This window comes from Megascapheus bottae, chromosome 7 (assembly GCF_031878675.1).
Source record: "Megascapheus bottae isolate mThoBot1 chromosome 7, mThoBot2.hap1, whole genome shotgun sequence".
Taxonomy (NCBI): Eukaryota; Metazoa; Chordata; class Mammalia; order Rodentia; family Geomyidae; genus Megascapheus; species Megascapheus bottae.
In genome coordinates this window covers 10454201-10481931 of record NC_143515.1, presented here as the reverse complement: position 1 = coordinate 10481931, position 27731 = coordinate 10454201, and the positions used below count along the sequence as shown (strand labels likewise).

Here is a 27731-nt window from a genome sequence, read left to right as displayed (position 1 = left end):
AGATGTCCCATAGCCTCTCTGGGGTGAGAGTCTTATAGTAGTCCCAGACCTTAGGAAAGAAGATCCTAGATCATCTGAGTCCATTAATTCTGCTAAGCTATGTGGTTAACTTTATTTTCAGCACTCCAAACTTCCTGTATGCTTGTTAGTTTCTGAAAAAGAGGTCTTGACTAGACAGATGTATCTTGTGATTTTATGAGTTTTGAACTACGATTGTTCTAAAAAGAAAGGAAGCTGGGATAGTGCTCTCTGTTGAATCCTATTACAATTATTAATAACCATCCCCTTCCATCTTTGTTTTTAAAAGGTAATGCTGGGCTATGATCATCAGCTCCAAAAATGCTGGCAGAGCTAAAAAGTTTTAAATGGATTGTCCCACTTTTCAGAAAATAAGATCAAGAAAAGAAAAGAACTGAAGTGCTTTGGGGTGGGGGAAGAGGAGAGGAAGAAGAGAAAGAGGAGGAGGGGGAGTGAGTGAGGAGGAGAAGGGAGGAGGAGGAGGAGGAAGAGGAGGGTGGGGGGCAGATTCCAAGAAGATGAAAGGAAAATCTCTACCCAGAGAAAACCAAACCTAATTGTTAAGTTTTATGACCATTCTTAAAGAGTGAAGAGTAGAATGCTGGTGGCTGTGGCCTGTAATCTTAACTACTCAGGAAGCTGAGACAGGAGAATCAAGTCTCAGGGCCAGCCTGAATAGACTAATTCATGAAACTTTTAAAATACCCAGCCAAAAAAAAAAACACACACACACACAAGTGGAGGTGTTGACTACGTGGTAGAGCACCAGCTATGAGTGTAGACAGTCAAGAGAGAGGAAGAACTCCTGAGCTCAAACCCCACCCAATACAAAGAAAGAAAGAAAGAGACAGACAGACAGACAGACAGACAGACAGACAGACAGACAGGCAGGCAGGCAGGCAGGCAGGCAGGCAGGCAGACAGGCAGACAGACAGGCAGGCAGGCAGACAGGCAGGCAGACAGACAGACAGTCAGTCAGACGGGACGTGGAGATAGGCGAGACTAAGAAGGAAGAGGAAAAGAAAGGAAGCAAGGGAGGGAGGGAAGGAGAAAAAAGGAAGGAAAAGGAAGAGAACGGTGAAGGTGATGGGGAACGCCTCGAGTGCCTGGGACTGGAGGCTTTCTCGGGACTAAACGTCGGGTTTCCACTCCTCAGTCTCACGGTTCTCTCCTCGGTGGCCCGGGCACGGGCTGGAGGGAGGAGCTGGCTTCCCGTCGTGGGGGGCTGCGCGTGAGCTGGGGGAGGAGGAGGGGGCGGCGCTGCTTCCACGCTGGGCCCTGCGTGGAGAGGACGGCGCCCCGCACTTACTAGACAATGTGTGCAGGGAGCGAGCGGCTCCGGTTCCGCGGCAACCCCTGCCTCCCACCCTCCCAGGCTCGTCAGCCTCGAAGGCGCGGCTGAGGCATTCGTCCTGTTCCGGAGAGGGGGGGGGGCAACCAGCCACTCCGGCCGGCCGTCCGGGCGAGCGCGCTCGCGGCGGTGGCGGGAAAGGGTCCGGCGTGGCTGTCTCCACGGAGGAACGCGTCGCCGCGTTGCTCGGACACGGCCAATCAGGGCGCGGCTCAACGCCGGGCCCCGCCTCCCGGGAGCCGCGCGGCGGGCCCTGGGGGTCTGCTGAGGGGGATCGCGACGCGCGGCCGCTTCGGGGCGGGGAAGCCGCAGTCCAGCGCCCCGGCTCACCCCCTTAAGGAGCCACGCCGGAGGGACGCGGAGGGTGGCGGCTCCCCTGTGCCTGCGAGCGCTGGGGACGTGAACGGGGAGAATGCTGATGACTTAGGGTGGAAAAGGGGGAGCCAAGCAGACGGCAGGGAACCTTTCCGTTCACAGCACGCTCCTCCCTGTGTCATTTGACTTGATTCTTCACCTCAACGAGGTGAAATGAGGAATTTGTTTAATTGTACAGTTAAGTTGAAAAGTTGGAACGGTTATAGCTGTTGTGCAGATTTACAGTTTAGGAGGAGGAGGAGGAAGAGGAGAAAAATTCAGCTATCGCATACGAATAACCCGGTCGGCATTGCTTTCTTCACCCTTATTTTAGTTTAGCCTTATCACATAAGCCAAGAGCTCCAAATCTATACTTGTAACCTGTCAAGCACACAAAATTTGTGCTTATGAAAGCCATCTTCACAGAAGAATCCTCAAAGGTAAGCGTTACTTTCGGTATTTGATACATTAAACTATGTTTTAGATTTTAAACAAAAGAAGTAATCTTGACTACCCAGGAAGCTGAAATCTGAGGAGTCTAGTTGGAAGCTAGCCTGAACAGGAAAGCCCAAGAAAGTCTTACCTCCAGTTAACCACCAAAAAGACAGAAGTGCAACTGTGGCCCAAGCACTTGAACCCGAGCCGTGAGCACAAAATCTCAAGAGACAGTGTCCAAATCCTGAATTCAAGCCCTCGGACCAGTACCTAAAAAGTGACCAAACCATTTGTAGGTTTCAGAGTCAAAGATCTAGTAAACATAATTAGTATTAGAACTGACTGAGTAATTTCGTTCCCAACAGAGAAGTCTGCTTTGCCCTCAGAGGTTTCTCTCCCTTCCTTCTTTTACTTAGCTTTGTAATTTAGAGTATTGAAAGGTTTGATTCCAGGTCACAAATCATTGTATAAGTCTGGCCTTGCCTTAGCACCACCAAAGAAACAAAATACTAATAATTCTGATCAGCAGAAAGTGTGCTCAGCTGTCTGCCAAGCCCACATTTGTCAATACCACAGTGATGGTGCTGTCCACACCCTGCCTGGGTCACCAGGGTGACAAAGACTACGTGGCATCATAGAAGGAAGCACACTAGCTCACAGGGTCAGACTAGGCACTCACGCCCAACTTCCCCAAGCCCTCTCCCCTCCTTGTGACCATTGCCTCAGATATGGGAGTCACTTCCGGTCACTTCCAGTGTTTCTGCTTGTCATGTTTATAAGCGTAGAAGCACACATTCTTGTGAAAATGTTAAATATTACTTAAACTGTAGAAAGACAAGTAAGCAAAAGTTGAAGGTCATTTTGAACGATTGTTTGGACAGCATCCGTTCAGCTAGCCAAGGGGTGGATTGCATCATTTTTATTTGTTGAGTGATCTGGAATCTGTTACACCTTCAGCACAGTTGTGCCATTGTACTGAGCTTTTAATAAATTTGTTTTGAATTCAGGTTTTTGCAGACAAATCAGCCTATTGCCAACCTAAGGAATTGACTGGTCTCAATATTCCCATCTTTAAATAACAATGTCTGAACTGCCAAGTTTTTTCAAGACCAGATTATATTTTTGCCCATTACCAAATCTCCTGAGAGGGACTAATATAAATCTCTAAATCGGATTATAGCTGACTCTTAACTCAGGCTACCTTCCATCCTTTGTCTGGATTATTGAAGACTCCCAAGCAAGTCTTCCCATATGCATTCTCTCCCCAGTGATTATTCTTTATGTCTTCAGCCTGAGTATGACTGGTCAGAGCCATACTGTTAGTAATCACCTACAGCCATGTGACAGCTCTTTCATTGTTAATTGACCTTTGTGCTATTTACTTTTGAGGTTGAATAATTTTTCTTTTTCTCTATACAAGTCTCTCCCTGATACCACTTGGGCTTTTGACTATTATTAGAATCTTTTTGGCTGGGGAGAGGGAATGATAAATGAAATGAAGGGGAGAATCAATCTTCTTAAACTCATTATAAACAAACAAAAAGAAGAACTACAGCCAAAGGGAAAGGAGAATGTTAACCCAAGGGAATTGTATATGATAAATCCATTGCCATAAATTAAAAATATTATTCATCAAAAGTGCATTTAATCTAACTTACCAGACAACATCACACACTATAGAGTATTGGTAGACCCCAGGTGGTAAGGGTCATAGAAAGCTTTGGCTTTTGCTATAGTTACTTAGTATTTTAAGAGGGTGGTACAGTAACATAACTACATTATATTACACTAGCTGGGGAAAATATTCAAGTTCAAAATTCAAAGAAAAATTTCTACTGAATGTATATGACTTGTATATCATCCTAAAGTTGAAAATAAATCCAAAGTTGAATTATGAAAAATCAGGGACTACCTGTACTGGGTGATGCTTTTGAGTTTAGGGTTTATTATTTGGAGAGAGAATCTAGGCTCCTGGCTCTCAATCTAGCCACTATATTAAGAGGCATTTATGGGACAGGCCTAGAGGAGACATTTGTCACATATACTCACTTGGCCAGATTCAGTCCTGGGACCACACTAAAAAGGCATGGGAAAAAGAAAGAAATGTGTAAACAGGCAACCAGTCCCTGCCACCTACTCCCTGGCCTGGCCTTCCTCACAGGATTAACCTAGATGCACAGACTGAATGACTATACCACAGACAGATCCCAGCCCCAGCAAGTCAGCAGTGCACAGCCATGCTCCAGCCAACTGGGCTGAATGTCATGTCAGGCAGATTTGTTTTCAGATCTGTTGACACTAGTTAGACTTTTTTTTATCATGCAATTCATTTAAATGATTTTGTGAGAAACTTGTTAGAAGAAAAAACTTTTCTGTCAATGAAACCAGATGAATGAGTTGGAAACCTGATAGAGGTGAGTCATTGTCTTAATATATTTTCTCTTGCGATCACTGAATACCTGAGACTACAAATTTAATAAAGAAAAGAAGCTCATTTAGCTCAGGGTTCAGATGCCCCTCAGTTGATGAGTGGATCAACAAGATGTGGTATTTATACACAATAGAATTCTATGCTGCTGTCAGAAAGAATGACATTGCCCCATTTGTAAGGAAATGGAAAGACATAGAAAAAAATCATATTAAGTGAAGTAAGCCAGACTCAAAGGAACATAGGCTCAATAGTCTCCCTCACTTGTCATAATCAGTAGAAATCTTGGGCTCTCCTAACAGAGATTTACAATAGAACAAAACCTAGATACATAAGGCCATATAGGATGAGGCTAAATGAAAGGACCTTCAGGATATAGAAACAAAAGCCATATAATGAGTGATTATTGTCCTTAATGTACTATGTTATCTCTCATCTCTTTTTCTGTTCCTTTGTTATCTCATATTGTTACAGTATTTCACCTTGTTGTCTGATATATTGTATATATGCATATTTAGTTATTTGAAATAGTATAGGGAAGGAGGGAAAACAACATGAGGGGTGGGGTTAGGGAAGGGATATGGGGACCAAGACATGAGAAAGGGCATCAATGTTTGTGAAGTAATGCACCTTCTATCTGGTGAATATAATGTAACCCTTCTATTAATTACAATAAAAAATATGGAAAAAAATAGGAGCATGGCCTCGTAGTAGAGCCACTTGCTTAGCATGCATGAAGCCCTGGGTTCAATTCCTCAGTACCACATATACAGAAAAAGCCAAACGTGGTTCTGTGACTCAAGTGGTGGAGTGCCAGCCTTGAGAAAGCCCAAGGACAGTGCCCAGGTCCTGAGTTCAAGCACCAGGACTAGCAAAAAACAAAACAAAACATGAAAAAAACATTAGCTAGATAATCATTGTGAGACACTGGGTGAAAGGTACCCAGGAATACTGTTTTATTTTCTCAACTTTCTGTGAATCTATAATCATTTAAACAAGATTGTTTTTAACTATTCAAGTATTAAAGAATTTATTAACATTGATTTTTACATCATATTTCAAATGTCATGTATAACAAAGTATTCAAGAAGGGAATCTATATACAATCACTGGCACATAAATTTTGGAACATAGTTAAATTTAAGCTGAGGTTTTGTATGTCATAGAAAAATCAAGAGTGGTGCTCAAGGAAGTCCTCTTTGCAGCAACACAGTACTAAGTTCTGCATATTCAAGATGAGAATGAGTACAATTTACCAGAAATGGCATTTTTTTTCTGTCTAAAGAAAGTAAGATGCAAAACCAGAGCAGGATGGAGTGTGGAGAGAACTTGAGCCTGATAGCAGTCAGTCCTCGCTGTAGACAAGCTTCTTCTCTTGAATTTTAAGGCTTTCAGTTTCTATACTTTCAGATGTCAACGTAATAAAAATAAAACCACAACCACAGTACCAGGGTCAATGCCAAACTTCTGATTTTGTTGGTGTACTGTGTTATCAAAGGTTAACCTTGGAAGCAGAGAGCAAAGTATAGGGAACTTGCTGAACTATTTTATTTTATTTTTTTACAAATTCCTGTGCATCTACAGGTATTGGAAAGCAAAAGTTAAAGATAATGGTGGCCTCTGCTTCAAGATTTCTATCATTGATATTATATGAACTTCTACTGACTGTATCTTGCTCCTGGGGAGAGGGAAGAATTGAAGCTTCTCTTGCATGTTGGGTGCAGTCAGATGCCTAGTGGAGAAAATCGGAGCTACATTGAGGGGAAAACTGTCATTCCAAAGGTACTGGAACTCCTTCCATCAACGTCTTAGAGTGATCATTGTAAAAATTAACAAGAACACGTGTTTTTTTATACCTTCAGAGAAGGGCAACACCTAAGAAAGGTCTTCCTTCTCTGATAATAAAACATTACTTATTTGTAGTGCATCTACTCTACAGAAAATAAAAAGACCTGAGATTACTTCTTGTCTCTCTGTGTGAATACATTCAAAGACTGAGGGAGAATTCATTTCATAAACAGAAGTCTAAACCTACCAAGTCTCATCTGAATGTGCAAGTTTCCTTTGAAGGGAACAATGTCAGGAAGTGTGTCCAAGTGTCCAGAGATCACTGACACTATGGGTACAACAGGCAGGGCTCCTCGGTGTTGCTGTTTCCTGTGCACGTTTCCATAGCTAGGACTAGGGCTTTGTCAACAAAACTGGCACCTCTAGACATTCTTTCAAACTTAAAACATAACTTTTAGGTGATTCACAAATAGAATGTCCATGGAGACATGCTCTGTCAGTCAAGCCCCACTGTCTCTCACCTGTAATCCTAGCTGTTCAGGAGGCTGGGATCTGGAGAGCCACAATTCAAAGCCATGCTGTGTAGAAAAGATCATGAGACATCAAATCTAACCAGGAAAAATCCAGACTGGAGGCATAGTTAAAAGTGATAGAGCACCTGTGGTAAGGAAAAAAAAATCAAGTGAGCAAGAGTGCAAGGTCCTGAGTTGAAGTTCCAGCACTAGCTCTCAAAAAAAAATCCTCCTCTATCAACCTATTTCTAGTATCCCTGATGTTTACCCAAGAAGCAACTTTCTTTTTTTTTCTCCATATATTTTTTTATTGTAATTAATAGAAGGATTATATTACATTCACCAGATGGAAGGTGCATTACTTCACATACATTGATACCCTTTCTCATGTCTTGGTCCCCATTTCCCTCCCCCCACCCCCACCCTCATCTTGTTTTCCCCCCTTTCCTATCCAATTTCAAATAACCAAATACACATATATCCAATATATCAGATAACAAAGTGAAATACCGTAACAATATGAGATAACCAAGGGACAGCAAAAGAGATGAAAGATAACATAGTACATTAAGGACAACAATCACTCATTATATGGCTTTTGTTTCTATATCCTGGAGGTCCTGTCATTTAGCGTCATCCTATATGGCCTTATGTGTCTAGGTTTTGCTCTATTGCAAATCTCTGCTAGAAGAGTCCAAAGTTTCTACTGATTATAGCAAATGAGGGAAATCATTGAGCCTAAGTTCCTTTGAGTCTGGCTTACTTCACTTAATATGATCTTTTCTAAGTCTTTCCATTTCCTTACAAATGGGGCGATGTCGTTCTTTCTGACAGCAGCATAGAATTCCATTGTGTACAAATACCACATCTTGTTGATCCACTCATCAACTGAGGGACATCTGGGTTGGTTCCATATCTTTGCTATGGTAAATAGTGCTGCAATGAACATCGTTGAGAAGAAACTTCATTGATGAAAAACAAAGAAAATTCACCATGAAAACTCGCACAAGTGGGGAAAGATTTATTTGCCCTACTAAACAGGTTTCTTTTGCTTCATTAAGGATAATAAGTTGATAAGATAACCTGCCAGTTCATCATTCTGTTTGCTAGACAAGCTACCTGCTTGATATCCACTCTGGACTAGAAGGAAAAGATGGTAAGGAGTCATTGCCTTCATTGTAAGTATATTAATCTCAATGATGAAATGGAACATAGCCCAGGCACCACTCTATGACCATACCTGGTCTTCCCCTCCATGTGTTACCTTACAAGTCTTGGTGTGTGTGTGTGTGTGTGTGTGTGTGTGTGTGTGTGTGTGTGTGTGTGTGCTGGTATTGGGCACTGTTCTTCCCACTCAGCTTACCTGCCCATAACTATCCCTCTACTTATTTGCACCATGCCTCCAGTTTGGCATTTTGCTGGCTACTTAGTAAGGAAATCTCTAAGACTTATCTGCCAACTGGATTCAAATCTCAATCCTCTAGGTCTTTGTCTCTTGAGTAGAATATACAGGTGTAAGCTACTAGCACCCAGCTTCATGATCACCTTTTGAGAGGGACATGACCCCAGAATCTGCTTTTGTGTCATTCTGCCTTTTGAAGCTCCATTAGCTGCCTACCCATGAAGCTCTTCTACCCTGATTTCCCAGATTACTGGAGACACTTAGTAACCTAAACTCTGGGCTACTTACTCTCTTTGGAAATTCTGTACTACCCTGTAGGTTGAATACTTTTTTTTCCCAGCCCTGGGGCTGGAACTCAGAACCTGAGCATTGTCCTTGGGCTTTTTCCTCAAGGCTAGCACTCTACCGCTTGAACCACAGCACCACTTCCAGCTTTTTTATGGATGTGGTACCAAGGAATCCAACCCCAGACTTTCTGCTAGGCAAGCACTCTATCACTAGGCCAAACTCCTGGCCCTAGGTTAAAACTTTTTGAAACGTATTCACTTGCAGTTTTGTGTATCCTGGCCAAGTTCTTAGCTTCCTGAAAGAAGGCACTTTAACTTCACCCGGCCTCCTACTAAGCTTAACACAAAATAGATATTCGTTATTGGTTATTTGACTGATAATGATGCAAAATTGTGCACACATACATGTTTCCCAGAGGCATAACTCCCTCTGCCTCAAGTTCCTCCTTTTTCAACCTGGGGAATTCCTCCTCATTCATCAGGACAGTGCTGACGTCACTTACATGGTAAAGTTCCCCTCTCCCCTTCAGTGTATGATGTCTCCAGTGGGACATTCTCACACTATAATGATTGCTGTGACCTTTCCCCCATGCCACCTGAACTTCTCCTTTGAATGCCCAATACTTAGCCAAATCTCAACATAAAAAGACTCTCATGATTTTCATGCATCAACTGTAGCTGGCAACAATAACATTCTCAAAGTGGACTCACAACCCCATAGTCTTCAAATGTATTTTTAGATGTCCATTGATGTGCTATAAAAACATATTAATTCTATGTTTCCATTTCTATTGTTAATCTTCTCTAAAGGTATTTCATTATATTATCTTCTTTTGGGAGAAGGACTTGGTATGTAGCCCAGGCAGGCCTCAAACTGGAAATCTTCTGCCTCTGGGTCCCAAGTGCTGAGTTGGTGGTCATGAGACACCATAACCAGCCAATTATATTCTATAATACATGAAGATATGAATTATATCTTGCTAACCAATGGGTTTGGGGCTAACCATACATATATATATATATATATATATGTATGTATCAGAAATTAAAAGTCACAAATAATTAGAAACGAACAGGAGAACAAGTTAGAATAATTTAAATGGTATAGTCTAGGAAGTCAAGGTCAGGTGACTATCAAGGCAACCTCCATGAGCAAACACTTGGGAGCAGTCTAGTAATGGTACTGTGGCTCAAGTGGTAGAGTCCTAGCCAAGAGAAAGCTTAAGGATAGTGCCTAGGCACTGAGTTCAAGCTCCAGGACTGGCAGAAAAAAAATCACAGTAAATGTCAGCTTCAGTGTTATTGGGTTTGGTGTTCTTTTATGTTTAATTGATGAATGTGTCTTGGCTTTATTTTTCTTTCTTCCTTTTTGTAACAGTATGAGGGCTTCAACTCAGAGCCTTCCATTTTTGCTTGGCTTTTTCACTGAAAACAAGTAGCTTTCCATCTGAGCAACAGTTTCACTAGGAAGTGATAATCAGAAAAAAGAGTCTGGCAGAGTTTCCTGCCCAGGCTGACTTGGAGCAGCTATCCTCAGATCTCAACCTCCTGAGTAGCTAGGATTACAGATGTGAGCCACGGGTACCTGGCTATCATGATCATTTCTAATATCATCATCATCACATAGGTGCTAGTGCCCTCTGCCTCTAGTAAATTCAGGAGACTGGGTCTGAAGGGTAGAAGTATGTAGCCAGCCTAGATAGAAAATTCGGTGAAACCCCTTTATGCTAAAAGATCTGGAGAAACTAGGAATCCATGGAACATTCCTCAGTATAATAAAGGCTGTGTATGACAAACCCACAGCTAGTATTATACTTAATGGCAAAAAGCTAAAGCCATTCCCTCTAAAATCAGGAATGAGACAAGGATGCCCACTCTCTCCACTCCTTTTCAACATAGTATTAGAATTCTTAGCCAGAGCAATAAGGCAAGAAGCAAGCATAAAGGGAATCCAAATATGGAAAGAGGAAGTGAAACTTTCCCTCTTTGCAGATGACATGATTCTGTATTGAAAGAACCCTATAGACCCCACTCCCAAGCTCCTTGAGTTGATTCAAAACTTTGGAAAGGCAGCAGGGTATAAAATTAACCCTCAGAAATCAACTGCCTTCCTCTATGCCAACAGTGAGAGGAATAAGGCAATAATCAGGAAAGCAACTCCTTTTGCAATAGCCTCAAAGAAAATAAAGTACCTAGGAATTAACTTAACTAAGAATGTAAAGGACCTTTTTGATGAAAACTTTAAAACCCTGAAAAAGGAAATTAAAGCAGAACTGAGGAAATGTAAAAACCTACCCTGCTCCTGGATTGGAAGAATCAACATCGTGAAAACGACAATCTTGCCAAGGGCTATCTACAAATTCAATGCAATACCCATCAATATCCCCATGTCATTCTTTAAAGAAATAGAAGAGGCAATCCAAGATTTCATATGGAATAATAAAAGACCCCGTATAGCAAAAACACTTCTTAGCAGAAAGAACAGCGCTGGAGGAATTTCAATTCCAAACTTTAGACTCTATTACAGAGCTATAATTATCAAAACAGCTTGGTACTGGCACAAGAACAGGCCTGAAGACCAATGGAATAGAACTGAGGACCCAGATATTAAACCACAGACCTATGGCTACCTAGTCTTTGACAAGAGAGCCAAAAAAAATAGAATGGAAGAAAGACAGCCTCTTCAACAAGTGGTGCTGGCAGAACCAGTTAAGTACCTGCAGAAAACTAAAGTTGGACCCTTCTTTGTCACCCTGCACTAGAATTAACTCCAAATGGATCAAAGACCTCGAGGTAAAAGCCGACACACTGAAAACTTTACAGGAAGGAATAGGAGACACACTAGGCCTCCTTGGCACAGGTAGAAACTTTCTCAACAAGGACCAAGAATCAGAGAAAGGCTGGACTAGTGGGATTTCATTAAACTGCAGAGCTTCTGTATGGCAAAGGACATAGCTAGTAAATTAACTAGGAAGCCTACAGAATGGGAGAAGATCTTCACTAACCATACAACAGACAAAGGCCTCATATCTAAAATATATCAATAGCATAAAAAATTGAATCACACGAAAACTAATCTCCAAAGTAACAACCATCCCATTAAAAGATGGGCCAAAGACTTAAAGAGAGTCTTCTCTGAAGAAGAAATAAGAATGGCCTATAGACACATGAAGAAATGCTCGACATCTCTGGTCATAAATGAAATGCAAATCAAAACAAGTTCACCTCACTCCAGTTAGAATGGCCAGGATCAAGAAAACTAATAACAACACATGCTGGAGGGATCACTACTACACTGTTGGTGGGAATGCAACCTCGTTCAACCACTATGGAAAGCAGTATGGCAGTTCCTCAAAAGACTAAACATAGAGCTTCCCTATGACCCAGCAATTCCAATTCCACTACTTGGCATTTACCCAATTATCCAGAAACAAGGACATACTAAATCCACAAGCACAATGATGTTCATTGCTGCACTATTTACCATAGCAAAGATATGGAACCAACCCAGATGCCCCTCAGTTGATGAGTGCATCAACAAGATGTGATATTTATACACAATGGAATTCTATGCTGCTGTCAGAAAGAACGACATCGCCCCATTTGTAAGAAAATGGAAAGACTTAGAAAAAATCATATTAAGTGAAGTAAGCCAGATTCAAAGGAACTTAGGCTCAATGGTTTCCCTCATTTGTCCTAATCAGTAGAAACATTGGACTCTCCTAGCAGAGATTTATAATAGAACAAAATCTAGAGACATTAGGCCAAATAATATGACACCAAATGTAAGGAACTCCAGGATAAGGAAACAAAAGCCATATAATTGAGTGACTGTTGTCCTTAATGTACTATGTTATCTCTCATCTCTTTTTCTGTCCCTTGGTTATCTCATATTGTTACAGTATTTCACTTTGTTATCTGATATATTGGATATATGCGTATTTGGTTATTTGAAATTGGAAAGGGAAGGGAGGAAAACAAGATGAAGGGTGGGGGTAGGGGAAGGGAAATGGGGACCAAGACATGAGAAAGGGTATCAGTGTTTGTGAAGTAATGTACCTTCTATCTGGCCAATATAATGTAACCTTTCTATTAATCACAATAAAAAATATATGAGAAAACAATAAAATATAATTAAAAAAAGAAAATTCGGTGAAAGTGTATCTCCAATTAAGAAGCAAAAAAAATAATGAACTTGAAGCATGATTCAAAAAAGGCAAGCAAGACCTCAAAGCCCCAAGTTCAACCCCCAGGACTACAAGATGAGGGGTGGGGTTGGGGGGAGGGAAATGGGAACCAAGACATGAGAAAGGGTATTAATGCTTGTGAAGTAATACACCTTCTAGCTGGTGAATATAATGTAATCCTTCTATTAATTACAATAAAAATATATAGAAAAAACGTAAAAGAAGAGCTGTTAATGGTGAGGCAGAGCAATAATCCTAACACTGGGGAGGCAGAGGAGGAATGTGGTTTCCAGCCGTACCACATGAGTGCAAGCAATGTGATTTTCCTTGCTAGTAGGTATTTTCTTCAATAGGAGACTTGATCTGAGGGACAGGACTAGACATAAAATGCTTTGGTTTTATGTCAGATCAAAGTAGCTTCAGAATATCTATCTCTGTGGAATAGTTGAAAAAAACCCAGAAAACTAATTTCTGACATTTGAATATTAAATTACCCGAGTACAAACTTATCAGAGTCAATGATTGACTTTGAGTTTGTCCAGGAGAAACTTTTGGAAAGTTGGGTGGTTCTTGTAAGGACTCTAGTATTTTTTTTTTTTTGCCAGTCCTGGGACTTGTACTCACAGACTAAGCACTGTCCTTGGGCTTTCTCAATGCTGGAGCTCTACCACTTGAGCCACAGCACCACTTCTGGCTTTTTTCTATGTATGTGATACCAAGGAATCAAACCCAGGTCTTCGCCCATCCTAGGCAAGCACTCTACCACTAGGCCAAACTCCTGGACCCAAGGGCCCTAGTATTACAATACACTTGTTTTTGGTTGGTCATGAGACTTGAACTCTGAGCCTGGGTATTGTCCCTGAGTTCTTTAGCTCAAGGCTACCACTCCTGGTTTTCTGATGGTTAACTGGAGCTGAGAGTGACATGGACTTTAGTGCCCAGGCTGGCTTTGAACCTCGATCCTCAAATCTCAGCCTCCTGAGTTTCTAGGATTACAGATGTGAGCCACTAGCACTCAGCTCTACAATATACTGTTACGCAATATACAATATAAAACCTCTATATATGAGTTTATTGGGAGTAGGGGAGACTTCAAAACACCTCTCCAGGAAAGAGGAGAAGTCTGGCCTGGGATCTCAGTAGTAGGACTACTTAGAACATATGGAAATAGCTGGGTGCTGGTGGCTCACGCCTGTAAGCCTAACTACTCGGGAGACTGAGATCTGAGATGGCAATTCAAAGCCAGTCCAGGCAAGAAAGTACCTTAAATGGAGATTCTTAATTAAGTACCAAAAAGGGTAGAAGTAGAGCTGTGGTTCAAGTTATAGAACACTAGCTTTGAGCACAAAAATCTCAGAGAACACCCAGGTCTCGAGTTCAAGCCCCAGGACCAACAAAACAAACAAACAAAAAAGAATGTATAGAGATGGAGTCCAGCATGAAAGAAATGGGATCCTGAGAGAAAGTGCTAGAACTATGGTAGACTGGAAAACCCAAACAATCAAATGCTCTTATCCTCACTGATCCTCCTTCATTCCTTCTTTGAGTATCCAGACCAGGGAGGTAAGAAATCAGAGTCCTAGAATACTTTTGCCAGCTACCTCCAAGGGTATTTGAAAAGAGAGTATCTGAATTGATGCCCAAATGTCTAATGACATCTTTTGTCTTCTTAGGTAAACAAAGCTATAGCATCTATAGGGACAGTATTCGTAGAGAAGAGAGTTACAGTTTAGACTCTTGCCCCATCTTGAGAAGCAGGCAGGATGGAAGAGTGCTGGGTAAAAATGGAGCTCATTCTTAAGAAGATAGATCACAGACTGGGGCCAGCATAGATTTACTAATAAGTTTGAGCCCTACTCAGTCATCCCTGAACATGCATTTACACCCTAGGGAAAGAGGAGGGAAGAGATAAAAATTTAAGGTGGAAAAAAAAGAATATTTTTTTACTTGAAACATTTGTGAGCTGGGGTAGCCCTAACCAAACCTAACATAAAATGGGAGAGAGGTATTTTGTTTTCAACTGAGCTAAGCTGATCTCTAAGCCTAACAATTGTACAGCTATTTTGGGTGTCTCTAGGCTTTGCCAGTTGGATGTGGGTGGAAGCTATATATTTCCTTCCCCACACTTGACAACCAGATGGTTTGTAATAATCAGAGTTTGTCTCCAGCCAGATTCTGCCACATGTACAACAAGCCTTATTCTCAACTAGTCTCTGAAAGTCACACAACCAGTTTCATGACCTCAGTGAGGTCCCACCCTCTTTTCCTTTATTGGCATTCTGATCACAACTGGGTTTATTTCCTAGACTACAGTAGCAGAGTACTTTGTCTTTTTTGGTGCTGGGATTAAACCCAGGGCCCTGTGCCTGACAAGCAAGTGCTCTACCACTGAGCTACCTCCAGGCCAGTACTGCCATTTTCAGGGCTTAAAGCAATAGAAATTTATTCTCAAAATCCTAGAGGCTTAAAGTCTGAAATGACTGTAACAGCAGGATTGGTCTCTCGCTGAGACATTAGATCAGATCCTTCCTTGCCTCTCCCTAATTTCTGGTTGGTAGCTGCGATCCTTCATGTTTCTTGACTCAATCTTGTACCATCTCAGTTTCTGCCTCTGTTGTCTATGACATTATTATCTCCGTGTCTCTTCTCCACATCTTATGAGGATTCCAGCTAGTCAACACAGTTCCATCTGCAAAGGTCAATATTGTAAAATATGCCTACACCAGTAAGACCTCATCTTGATTACTTCTGTAAAGACCCTGTTCCCAAAAAGATCACATTACCATATGGCAGGGGTTAAGACTTGAACATCTTTTTGGAGGTTATAATTCATTCCACAGTATATATCTTGCTGACTCAAAAGCCAACTCAGCAATGCCCTGCTTGCTGAACCAGGTTTTGGATAAGTCAGAAGGCAACATCCTCTGGAAAGCTAAGATGAAGTGGATTCCTGGGTATTGTATTGTATTCCTGGGTCTTTTGAGACTTGCATCCTGGTCATGTTGGAACAAAGCTCAAAACTGAACATTTTCAATCATAAGTAACTTCTAATATCCTTTAGGATAATTAACCTGCTAGGTCAGTGTTTCGTAAGCACATCGTTCTATCCACTCCTATGACAATCTAAGAAGTCTATGGGAGCCTTGCCAGGAAAGGGTTTGTTGTTGTTGTTGTTGTTGTTTTCTTTATTTGTGGGTCATGGGGCTTGAACTCTAGGACTGGGCACTGTCCCTGAGCTCTTCAGCTCAAGATTACCACCCTATCCCTTGAGCTACAACCCCACTCCCCCTTTTCTAGTAATTAATTAGAGGTAAGAGTCTCACACTTTTTAGTTCCCTGGGTTGGCTTTGAACTACAATCCTCAGATCCCAGCCTCCTGAGTAGCTAGGATTACTGGGTATGAGCCATGGCGCCCAGCTGTGAAATGTTTTAAATTTAATAAAATGGAATGCATAGAATTGCAAAGGGAACCAATTATATTAAAATATAATTCTCAAAATATTTTAAAGTCTAGATCAGGCACACCTATAATCCTAGCTACTCAAGAGGCTGAGATCTGAGGATCTGGGTTCAAGGCTAGCCTGGACAAAAGTCTGTGAGACATTTATTTTCAATTAACCAGCAAAAAGCAAGAAGTAGAGCTATGGCTCAAGTGGTTGAATCTTAAGTATAAAGTTTTGCTATGGTAACATATATTTTTAATTAACATTTTAGATGAAGATCTAGTGTAAAATCCCATAATTATTGTAATTGAGAGTGATAATGAATATAAACAATATCTGAAGATATCTACAAGCGTAAAGACCTCTGAAATTTCTGCTATGACAGGTGACTACTTTCATAATAGAAGAAATATAATTTTTCAGCTCAAAGATCTGTTTCCAGTTTACCAAAAGTTTGAAGTCATTTTAGTTCCACTGAAATTAATGGGTAGACTTCCTTGGATTTTGTCCTTAGACTTATGAAAGGTCAAGGGCCCCAGATAAAGAAGTTCTTCCCCTAATGGCTCTGTAGAAAACATTAATTTTGTTACACTGTCTATACTTTATCCTTTCAACTCTGTTTGTAGACCATTGTGATATTCTCTCCCCATAGAACAGAATTCTGAGAAGCTGGGGGCATGCAGGTATCGTGAAGGAGGCTGAGATGCAGAGGTTTCAGGGGGGAAGTGGGAGGAAGTGGAGGGGATCCTCAGAGAAACAGAAGCATGGTCAGCAGAAAGCAAGAATGAGCCTAAGAGACAATTGGGAAGTAGGCAGGGCCAGGACAGAATAAGATTAACAGTGGAAAATGGCCTTTATCCCATTCAGTGTGTTTGTAAGTGCTTGGAAGGAACCCCTGAGAACCCCTAGAAATTACCTGAGGGCATTCCTGCTTTGCTCTGTGTGCCAGAAGCAATCCATGCAAGCTTTGTTACTTTATCTCAGCTGGATGTCATCTATGAGCAGTGCGAGCTCAAAGCCTGAAAGGCCATCATTTCAGTAGTTAACCATTTCTCTCTACAAAGTGAAAACATGCACTTTAATTTTAGAATTTAGCAGACCTCCTTTGGTGATGATGCCCTGAGAGAAATGGATCTTTAAAAAGAAAGAGAAACTTCCGAGAACCAGTGTATAACCTGCTCTCTAATGTGTACCAGTCTACAGCAGTAATTTATAAATGCTAAGAACAACTAGCATTCTTCTTCTTCTTATCAAATACAATGGAGATTGCTGGGGATGGATTGAGAACTGAAGGTAAATCTTGTCTCTAAACTTCTTAATTTTCACTTGGGTTTGGCCTACAGTTGATGTATTCCATAAGTCAGTGTTCAGCGAAAGGAAAAGCACAAGTCTTAGCCTCTATTTAGAGAGAACGTTGCCATCCAGTCATTTAAGGGCTAAGTAATCCACCTTCCTGGATCACTACTCTGAACAGCTGTACTTTGGAAAGGGTCCTGGGATGGACTCAGGAAACTGGTTCTTGTTATAGTTCTGCTGCAGACCGTCTGACCTTGGAAAAAGTCCTCTAATCTTTTAAGGCTTCAATAATCTTTCCACTAAAGCTCTGAAGAACTTTCTAGTCTAAAATGCACTTGCTTAAAAAAAAGCCTTCTCAGGCCCCTCCAAGACTGTTCTTTAATATTTAAATCAAATGTTGTTTAAACATGTACTGATAATACTTAATATTTCCTTATGTACATAATTTTAGAGATTTGAAAAAAGCAAAGAAACAAACACAACATTTTAATCTGTATTATTAAATTTTAATGGATTATTAATGTTTGACATTGTTAATTCCATGTGATGGATGATAATACCAGTTTTCCAGGGCTAAGTTATTGCTCACTTTAGGATATATTTTTACCAAAAAACTCTCTACCTTGTGTTTCCTGTGATGACTCAATTCTGGCACCAAGTGACATGACATTTGATGGCCATACTAGGTAGAAGTCATTCAGGTGATTCCAAAAGTGTTCATGTTAATATTTTGTTATGTTATCTTGTTTAAAAATCCCAAGAGTTGGGGCCAGGAGTTGGTAGGGTGCTTGCCTAGCATGCACAAAGGCCCAGGTTCAATTCCTCGGTACCACATACAGAGAAAAAAGCCAGAAGTGGTGCTGTGGCTCAAGTGGTAGAGCTCTAGCCTTGAGAAAGTTCAAGGACAATGTTCAGGCCCTGAGCTCAAGCCCAGGACTAGCACACACAAAAAAAAAATCCCAAGAGTTAGGTACGGTGGCTCACACCTGTAATCCTAACTACTCAGGAGGCTGAGATTTGAGGATCACAGTTCAAAGCTGGCCCTGGCACTAAAGTGATACTCTTTTTTTTTTTTTTAAAGAATTGTCTCTTTAATAAAATAATAATGTTGGGAAACAAAATCTTCTAGTACTTCTGAGCAATCTCTTTTCATTCTCACTTTTTCTTTGTTTTCTGCACTTCATGTTTTAAGCACAAATGGATTCAGAGAGGTTCTTTTTGGGCCATGTCTATTTATAGTTTTCAAAGTTTCATGGATGTTCATCTATTCTCTAAGATTCAGGGAAATTTCCATTATTGTATCCACCATGTTTTAGCTTTGAATTCTTCTCCTTCTTCTATGTCCAGGATGCCCTCAGTTCATATTGTAATGGGATCCCAGAGGTCTGGTATGCGATGAAGGTATTTTCTCAGTCCCTCACTCTGTGCCTTTATCTATATCAAGGAATGCTCTGGGTACTGGAGATGGAAATATTTATTTTGTTAAATAACAAAAGTAAGGAAATGACAAACTGTATAAGTAGAATTATGCTACTTCTTTCTCTCTCGCTCTTTTTTTTTGGTCATTCATAAGGCTTGCGCTTATGGCTTGAAGGCTGTCCCTGATGTTTTCCCTCAAGGCTAGCACTGCATCATTGTAAGCCTCACCTTTACTCCTGGTTTTCTGGTGGTTAGTTGGAGATAAGACTCTCTTGGGCTGACTTGCTCTGGTTGGCTTGGATAAAGTAAGACTCTTATCTCTAATTAACCAAGAGAAAACTGGAAGTGTCACTGTGGCTCAAGGGGTAGGGTGGTAGCCTTGAACTGAAAAGCTCAGGGATAACATCCAGGCCCAGAGTTCAAACCCCACAGCTGACTATGTTTATATGTATGACTAGACTGAGAGCCTGACAGAATTTTCCTCTGGCTCCTGAAAGGACATAACACATACTTAAGACCTCATTTCTCTCCAAGTGTTTCTGGAGTTCAGAATGCAGAATTCAAGATCCAATATGTTCCCAAATGTCATCAGACCTAGGGAAACTCTTACAGAGAAGCCCAATTCCCATTTCCTGTTTCTTAAGAAGTATTTAAGGAAGTAGTTTGAAAAGATTGGAAAGGTTGGGGGAGGGAGGGTAAATACAGCTGAAATACCTTAAAAGCATGTATGAAAATACAACAGTGAAGCTGTGGCTCAAGTGGTAGAGTGCTAGCCTCCAGCAAAAACTTAGGATCAGTGCTCAAGCCCCAGAACTGGAATAGGAAGAAAAGAAAAGTCAGGTGCAGTGCCTCACACCTGTAATCCTAGCTACTCAGGAGGCTGAGATCTGAGGATTGTAGTTCAAAGTCAGTTTGGGCACTAAAGACCATGAAACTCTTATCTCCAGTTAATCAGAATGGGAAATGAGGCTCAAGGAGTAGGGCAGTAGCCTTCTGCTGAAGAGCTTTGGAACAGCGCCCAGGCCCAGTGTTCAAGCCCCAAGATCCAGAAAAGAAAAGAAAAAGAAGGAAGGGAGGGGAGGAAGGAAGAACAATAAAAATCTGCTGAAGTTATTTTAAAAGGGGGGAAGAGAGGATAAGGGAAAGAGGGTAAATTTGATCAGAATACATTGTATACATATGTGGAAACAGCACAATAAAATCCCCTTGTACAACTAATATATGTTAAGAAAATAAAAAGATCTAGGAGCTTAAAAGGCACATAACTACAGTAAGTAAAACACAGCCCCAGACTTGCATGTGAGCTATCTATTTGCTTTTATGCAGATTACTGCCTCGATAAAGCTCATGAGATTCAAAATCACAAAGTTAAACTCATGGTAGGCATTTGAAGTGTTTATACTCGCAAGAGACTGGCTAACTCTCTCACAGTAGAGCTCAAGTTCCACTGTTTCTAGAAATGTGAGTACACAAAATCCATCAGCACATCCCTCAGTGCCTATGAGGTGAACCTGACCTGGCACTTCATGACCAGAAGTGTCAGAAGAAGCCTAAAGATTGCCTGGTGGTCCCACCAGATATGACATATCCAGAATGAAACTGTCAGGATCTATGAGACTTTGACTACTTTGTGGAACTTTAAAGTTAGACCTGTATCTTTATAACATTTATAGACTATTAAATTACCTACTTTATAACGGGCATATTTTGTTTGTGCTTTCAGAGGCATTGGTCAGTTTCACATTAATGTGAGCAGTATGGTTTACAACATTCTCTTACTGTCTCTTTAATACACAGAGTACTGATCTACTCAGATTCATTTCTGGTATTGGTAGATTATTTTAGCTTAACTTTTTTTTTTTTCTTGAACTCAGGGACACTTTGCTCTAGCACTCTACCACCTGAGCCAAAGCACCACTTCTGGCTTTTTCTGTGTATGTGGTACCAAGGAATTGAACCCAGGGCTTCATGCATGTGAGGTGAGTACTCTACCACTAGGCTACACTCCTGGCCCACATTTTACTAATCTTTTCAAAAAGAAACCCAGAATTTTTTGTTTCATTGGTCTCTCTTCTTTTTGTTTTCAATTTCTGCGTTATTTGTATTTTTTTTCTCTCTACTTGCTTCTGGTTTATTTTAGCCTTTTTCTAAATTCTTAAAGTGAGAGATCATTAGTGATTTGAAGCATTGTTTTTTCCTTCTGTTTCTTATATTCAGGGTGATAACGTTCCCTCAGCATTATTGAGCTGTGGCCCACAAATCTAGAGTTACTGTAATCCTATCTCTTCTTCCCAAGTGCTGGGATTATAAATACACACCACCATACCTGGCTCATGATCTGTTTTCTTTATCCTGACTTCTACTGGGTTATTTGAACATATTTTGAAATTTTTCTGTGATTTAGCTATGCCACTGTTTTAGTGTACATCTTGGTAAATGTTTTGAATTAATATTTACAATATTTAAAGATAATATAATTGTATTGATTATATCCTCTATATATATTTAGCAACATGTCAAAACTTGTTAGAATATTTTATTTCATAGTTAAATATAATTTAGGAAAATCAAGAGGTTAAAGAAAGTATATTATACTTTTGCTAACTGAATTCATCCTGCTTTTCTAAGGTTCCTTTTTCTATCATTTCCTTTATGTTTAGGGAACTTCCTTTAGTGATTATTTTAGGATAAGTCTTTGGTAACAAATCCACCAGTTTCCTTTCTTCAAAGGAAGTCTTTGCCCCTTCATTTTTAAATGCTATTGATACTATAAAAGCTTCTTGGTTAGTGTTTCTTTCAGCCCTTAAAAAATTGTGTGCCCTTCTTTCTAGCTGCCATGGTTTCTGATGAGAAATCTGTTGTAATAAAAATAGTTTTCTCCCATATATAGGGTGTTGATTTTCTCTGGCTGCTTTCCAGATTTTTTTTCCTTTTCAGTTTTCAAACATTTGACTATAATGTGTCCCAGTCTTCCTTAATTCGATTTGGAGTTTTCTCAATATTTTTCAACTTTTTCCACATCATCAATGTATAAGTTTATATTTTTCCACCAAATTTGGGGAATATATTAGCTATTATACCTTCCAGTAATTCTTTTACCGTCCTCCCTCTCCTTACTATTTCTTTTATATATATAGCTTGTTATATAGCTCTGGCAGGCCAAAAATTTGTGATCTTTTTTGCCTCAACCTCTCAAGTGCTAGGATTCTAGACATGTACCAGCTTTTCCACTCTTCTGAGACATTGACGAAGTAATATTACATTTCTTATTATAGAACAATAAATATTAAAATTAATAAATACCGGGTTTTAAGTCTATTATCTATTGGTTATTCTGATTGGGTAATTTCTTTGTTTTGTCTCAAAGTTTTTTCATTCTACTTCTATCCAATCGATTACATTTTTAGTTTCACCCTTTTTTGATCTAAGATTTCCACTTATCTCTTTACAGGTTTTATTTCTTTGCTGAGAAATTTGGGAGTTTTTTTTTTATTTATTTATTTCAAACATATTGTGAAGCATTTTATTAAGTCTGTCTTGAAGAATTTGTCAGATAACCCTAATGCCTGGCATCTTAGTGTTGGAACTTACTGGTCTTTTAAAGCTTTAGTTGGAATGATTCTGTTTTTTTTTAATATGGTATGCAAATTTGTGGTTGAATCCCATACATCTCAGGCAATACCAGATGAAACTTGGGTTGTTATTTTTAGTAGCTGTCTTTTGACATTGTCTTGACTGAAGTGAGGTTGCCAGATCATTAATAGCAGTGAAGGCAAAATTCTAGGTCCACACATGGCCTCTTGGACACTCAAAACAATAAATAGAACTCCAGACTCCAAACAGAATTAAGGTAAACAAAGCCACAGTGAGACACATTATAGTCAAATGTTTGAAAATCGAAAAGGAAAAAAAAATCTGGAAAGCAGCCAGAGAAAATACATAGGAGAAAACTATTTTAATTACAACAGATTTCTCATCAGAAACCATGGAAGCTAGAAAGAAGGGGCACATCATTTTTTAAGGGCTGAAAGAAATATTAACCAAGAAGCCTTTATAGTATCAATAGCATTTTAAAATGAAGGGGCAAAGATTTCCTTTGAAGAAAGGATTTGTCACCAAAGTGTAAAAGTAGAAGTTCTGGATCCCCTACAGGGGATCTATATCTCCTGAACTGACAAGGAGAGTTTGTCATTTCTGTTGCTCACATGGCCTGCATCAGCCTCAATCACAGGTTCTGGTGAACATCCTGACTTGCCATGTGATCTTCTCCCACACCATCCTGAGTACAGGGAATTGAAGCTCCTTACAGCCTGGTGAGGGTGGAAGTCTAGGCTTCCCACTCAGTCTTTACTGGTACAGGTGTAGTGGCAACATAGATTATATAGAATTTAGTTGGAGTAGAGCACTTATTATCTTTCCAGTTTTCTGGTTAGAAGAATCTAACTCTGTTGAGGACTAGGTTTTAGCTACACAAAAGAGTTATGTTCAAATTTGCTCTAACCTTGGAATATACAAGGGGGAAAAATACAGGCAACTTGCTATGCCATGTTTTAGGCCCTGACACATTTGACTTGATCCACAAAGAACAGAAAAGATATGGCAGGTGACCCTTAGGAGTCATTCTGAGGAAGGCAAGGTGGGACTGTGAAGTTCAGAGGACCTATGCTCAGAAGAGGCTATGCAAGATTTAGTCTTCTGCTCTTACTCTCCTGACATTTTCATGTGTTTGTTTTGCTTTATGTTGTGGAAATGAGTGCTATGTTGCTTTCAGCTGACTGCAAACTTGTAATTCTTCCACCTTAGTCTTTTGAATAGCTGGTATTTGAGGCAGGAACCACTGTCATTGACTTGGACATTCTTAGTACTTATTTAATCAAGAGCTCTACATTTTCGTTGTGTACTGAGCCTAGTAAATCACATAGCCAGTTCTAGGCAAGGAAGTGAAAGACATATAGCTCTTTTCCTAAAAAGGAGTTGGGTGTATATTCCTAGGTATTGCAGGTTCTTCCTGAGTGCAGGAATACTATCTTAAATAGTGTTCCCCAAAAATTCATGTCCACCACAACCTCAGATGGTGGCTCAGTTTGAAATAGGGTCTTTTCCTGTGTAAACAATTAAAAATTAAGGTCACGCTGGAATAGCATTGACCCTAGTCCAATAACTGGCAACGTTTTAAGAAGAAAAAGTAAATACACACACACACATACACCACAGGGTAATACCATGTAAAGACAGAGATAGGTTGAAGAGAAGCATGTACAAGTCATGTAATACTAAGCTTAGCTATACCTTAACTTTTCACTTATCAGACCAAATTCCTACCTCCAAGATGAGGACATGGACTTATAGGCCATTCGAGAAGGAAGTGTTAGACAACAGGAAAAGCTGGGCATCTGTGACTCATGCCTTTAATCCTAGCTCCCCATGTGGCTGAGATCTGAACATTGCAGTTTGAAGCCAACCTAGTGCAGGAAAGTCCATGAGACTCTTATCTCCAATCAATCACCTCAAAAAGCATAAGTGGAGCTGTGGCTCAAAGTAGTACAGCACTAGCCTTAACCACAAAAGCTCACAGACAGGGCCAAGAATTTGGCTAGTGGTAGAATGCTTGCCTAGCATGTACAAAGACCTCGGCCCAACTCCTACATACCACATACATAAATAGAAAAAGCTGGAAGTAGTGCTGTGGCTCAAGTGGTAGAGTTCTAGCCTTGAGAAAGCCCAAGGACGGTGTTCAGGCTCTGAGTTAAAACCCCAGGATACACACACATACCCCAAAAGCCAAAACTACTCACAGACAGCCCTCAAGCTCTGGGTTCAAACCCTTTGACCAAAAAAAGAAAAGATAATTCTTAGAAATCAAACAATGTCAACCAAATAAGGCAAGCCAGACGATTGTATCCAGTTCTGGGACTCGGAAATTCCTTTTCTGGTCCAGCATCTGTCTAGGGACTCAGCTGTTTGATGCTGACCAGTAGATTCGAACAGTTTTTTTTTAATCACCCCACCGGCAAATGAGTTTTACTCACTACTATGTTATATCCATCCCCAGAGTGTCATAACAATCTCCCTTACTGGTCCTAAGGACTCTGCAATTCCTAGTTGACTTGTTCCTTGAGTTAAGATACTATAAGACTATTTGCTCAAATGTGAATACCATCACAGACTGCAATCTACTGAAACAGTGGAAGTACACTGGAACATTCAAATTGCTTCATCACACCATCTCTTTGAAGATAATGACGCCAAAGGAAGTCATAGTGGAAGGAATAGTGTCATTTTTATTTAACTAGGGGAATCAGGAGAACCTGAGCTTCCTGGGAACACTGCCAGGGATGTGCTAGGAGAGAAGCAAAGTTTATATATAAAAGGAAAATAGAAGAAGAAAACCTGAAAGATAAGCATCATTCAGCAAACGTACTGAACATGTATAGAATTTTTGTGTTTGTTTCAAAACAATACAAACTGTGTAGCATTTGTGTTGTATTAGTGATTCTAAAAACAGATGTATGGAGGTTATTTGAAAATGCTATACCATTTTATATAAGGAAAAATTTTAGTGTCCATGGAGTCCTGGACCTAATCCTGTGTAGATACTGAGGTATACCTACATGTGATTCTTTTTCTTCTTCCTCCTCCTTCTCTTTCTCCTCTTCTTCATCATTATCTTTAGTAGTATTTAACCTCTTGGGTTAGATTTCTTCTTTCACATAGCCTTCACAACATGTCTGAAAAGCACGTTCAGCTTATAGATGAGGAGAAGTAGATTTATAGAGGTGAAACAAGTAGGAAAGCTAGCATCAAGCCAGCTTTTTCCCAGAGTATTATATTTGTTGTTCATCCCAGGAACTTCTGGCACACAAATCCTGCCAGCAGGAAAATGGATAGAAATGATAAGAGATAAATGGCACCCAGAGCCAGCAGCTGTATGAGCCTGCAACCAGTTAGCCACCTAGGCGTCCATGCTCAAAAAAGGGCTGGGGCTTGGATTCCAAGCTCTGCCATTGTCTTCTGGAGTTTTGAATTTGTGCTCTAGGAGTAGAGACCAATGAAATAAAGGAACATGGCACAAGGGCTTTGTGCCTTGGTTTATATACAGCCCATGAACTTCTACTCCTCCCTCCCCCTCCCTGGAAGTCACTATTCTCCCTTCTGAGGGAGGGAAGTCACTCCCTTCCCTCTGAAGTCACTGTTCTCCTCATTCCTATGGGAACCTGCTTTACTTCCTTAATAAACAAGTTTTAGTTTTATACAGGCCAAATATATAGCTCACATAAAAATAGCATTCCTGAGTAAAGGAACCCATGAACAACTTAGCTGATTTAACACAACCCCAACATAGTAAAAATTTAAAGTCATTAATTTATTTAGTCTGCTATGGGGCTTGAACTCAGGGCCTGGGCACTGTCCCTGAGCAATTTGGTTCAAAGCTAGCACTCTACCACTTTGTGCAATAGCTCCACTTCTGATTTTTGAGTGCTTAATTGGAGATTAGAGTCTCATGGAGACTTTTCTTCCCAGGCTGGCTTCAAACTGTGATCTTCAGATCTCAGCCTCTGGAGATTACCTCCTAGAACTACTGGCATGAGCCACTAGAGCCTGGATAAAGTATTTTTAGTATTAAAAATGTCACTAGATGGAAGTATCACTGTAGTTCAAAAAGTAGGGTGGTAGCCTTGAGCTGAAGAGCTCAGGGACAGTGCCCAGGCCCAGAGTTCAAGCCCCACAACCAATGAAAAGAAAAAAAAAATGACACTAGGCCCAGGAGTGTGGCCTAGTCATAGAATGCTCACCTAACATGCACAAAGCCCTTGGTTCGATTCCGCTATACCACATACAGAGCAAAGGCCAGAAGTGGTGCTGTGGCTCAAGTGGTAGAGCGCTAGCATTGAGAAAGCCCAAGGACAATGCCCAGGCCCCGAATTCAAGCCCCAGGACTGGCAAAAAAATGATACTAAAATGACATTCATCTGATGTCCACTGAAACCCACTTCAGTCCTAGAGAATCAATCAGAACTATGCAAATCAGCTATCAACTGCCTTAAAGGAGCAAGATCACATTGCAAAAAGAACATAGTCTTCTTACACACTCTTAGATTGTGATTGCTTATGGGTGAATCAATTATGTTTAGTATGCTCTTTCCTAAATACCATCAGGATTCCAGCTAAACATGAAAAGCAAATCATGAGCCATGGCCTTAAGTTTGTGCAGCAACCAATGCATAGAAATAGGCTTGAGTTGCCCTCCATGTCTTTGTTGGCCTTGTACCCCTGCTTCTCAGTGAACAGGCTTGCACTTTTACCACTTATTTTCTGAAACCATACCAGCTTTTCAGATGAAACATAATACCTGCCCAAAGTATGGCTAAACTCTTGCTTCCAAATATGCCGAGGTCATCTGTTTGTTCTTTCTTATTTACTTGTGTTGCTCTAGGGACACTCAGCTCTGTTCTTGTCACTGCTCACAGTAGCAGCTAACTGGCAGGATCAGGCTCCTCCTGCTCCTGCTCTTGGGCAGCTGGCATGAACAGGAGCTACATACTTGAGCCCTGTCTAGCAGCAACCTGGGCACAGAAGGAAAACAGGTGGGCCAGAGCAGGGGCAAGGGCAGCTGGGGTGAGGAGCCTCTGCTTCCTGTCATTGGCAGAGCCTGGGGCACAGAGGACAGCAGGTGCACCTGAAGGACTGTCATTAGCTTATCACATGTCCAGTCCACAGAAAAACATAGAGAACATGCCCATGACTGTGTTTACAGAAAGAATCGAAGGTGCAGGTGAAAATCTTGTCTCTGTGCATGTAAAGGGGAGGTGG

General features: G+C 40.6%; 1 protein-coding gene and 1 long non-coding RNA gene across 9 annotated transcripts in view; one reads left to right on the top strand and one right to left on the bottom strand.

Moving 5' to 3' along the window:
• The window catches only part of Vwa3b (von Willebrand factor A domain containing 3B), a 197238-nt gene extending 194575 nt beyond the window's left edge, over window positions 1-2663 (bottom strand). For 2 of the 7 annotated variants that reach the window (XM_090336458.1, XM_090336460.1), the window contains exon 1: window positions 2307-2659. In XM_090336458.1, the coding sequence (XP_090192584.1) occupies window positions 2307-2448 (142 nt within the window). In that variant the 5' untranslated portion in view covers window positions 2449-2659. Of the gene's footprint in view, window positions 1-1327; window positions 1467-2306 lie in introns of those variants that run through there. The other 5 variants (XM_090336459.1, XM_090336464.1, XM_090336461.1 and 2 more) reach the window with 4 other exon arrangements.
• The window catches only part of LOC150060302 (uncharacterized), a 45788-nt gene continuing 19776 nt past the window's right edge, over window positions 1720-27731 (top strand). The window contains exons 1-3 of one of the 2 annotated variants that reach the window (XR_016536221.1): window positions 1720-2163; window positions 7948-8042; window positions 20795-20899. This is a non-coding gene — a long non-coding RNA (uncharacterized LOC150060302). The remainder of the gene's footprint in view (window positions 2164-7947; window positions 8043-20794; window positions 20900-27731) is intronic. The other variant, XR_016536222.1, reaches the window with a different exon arrangement.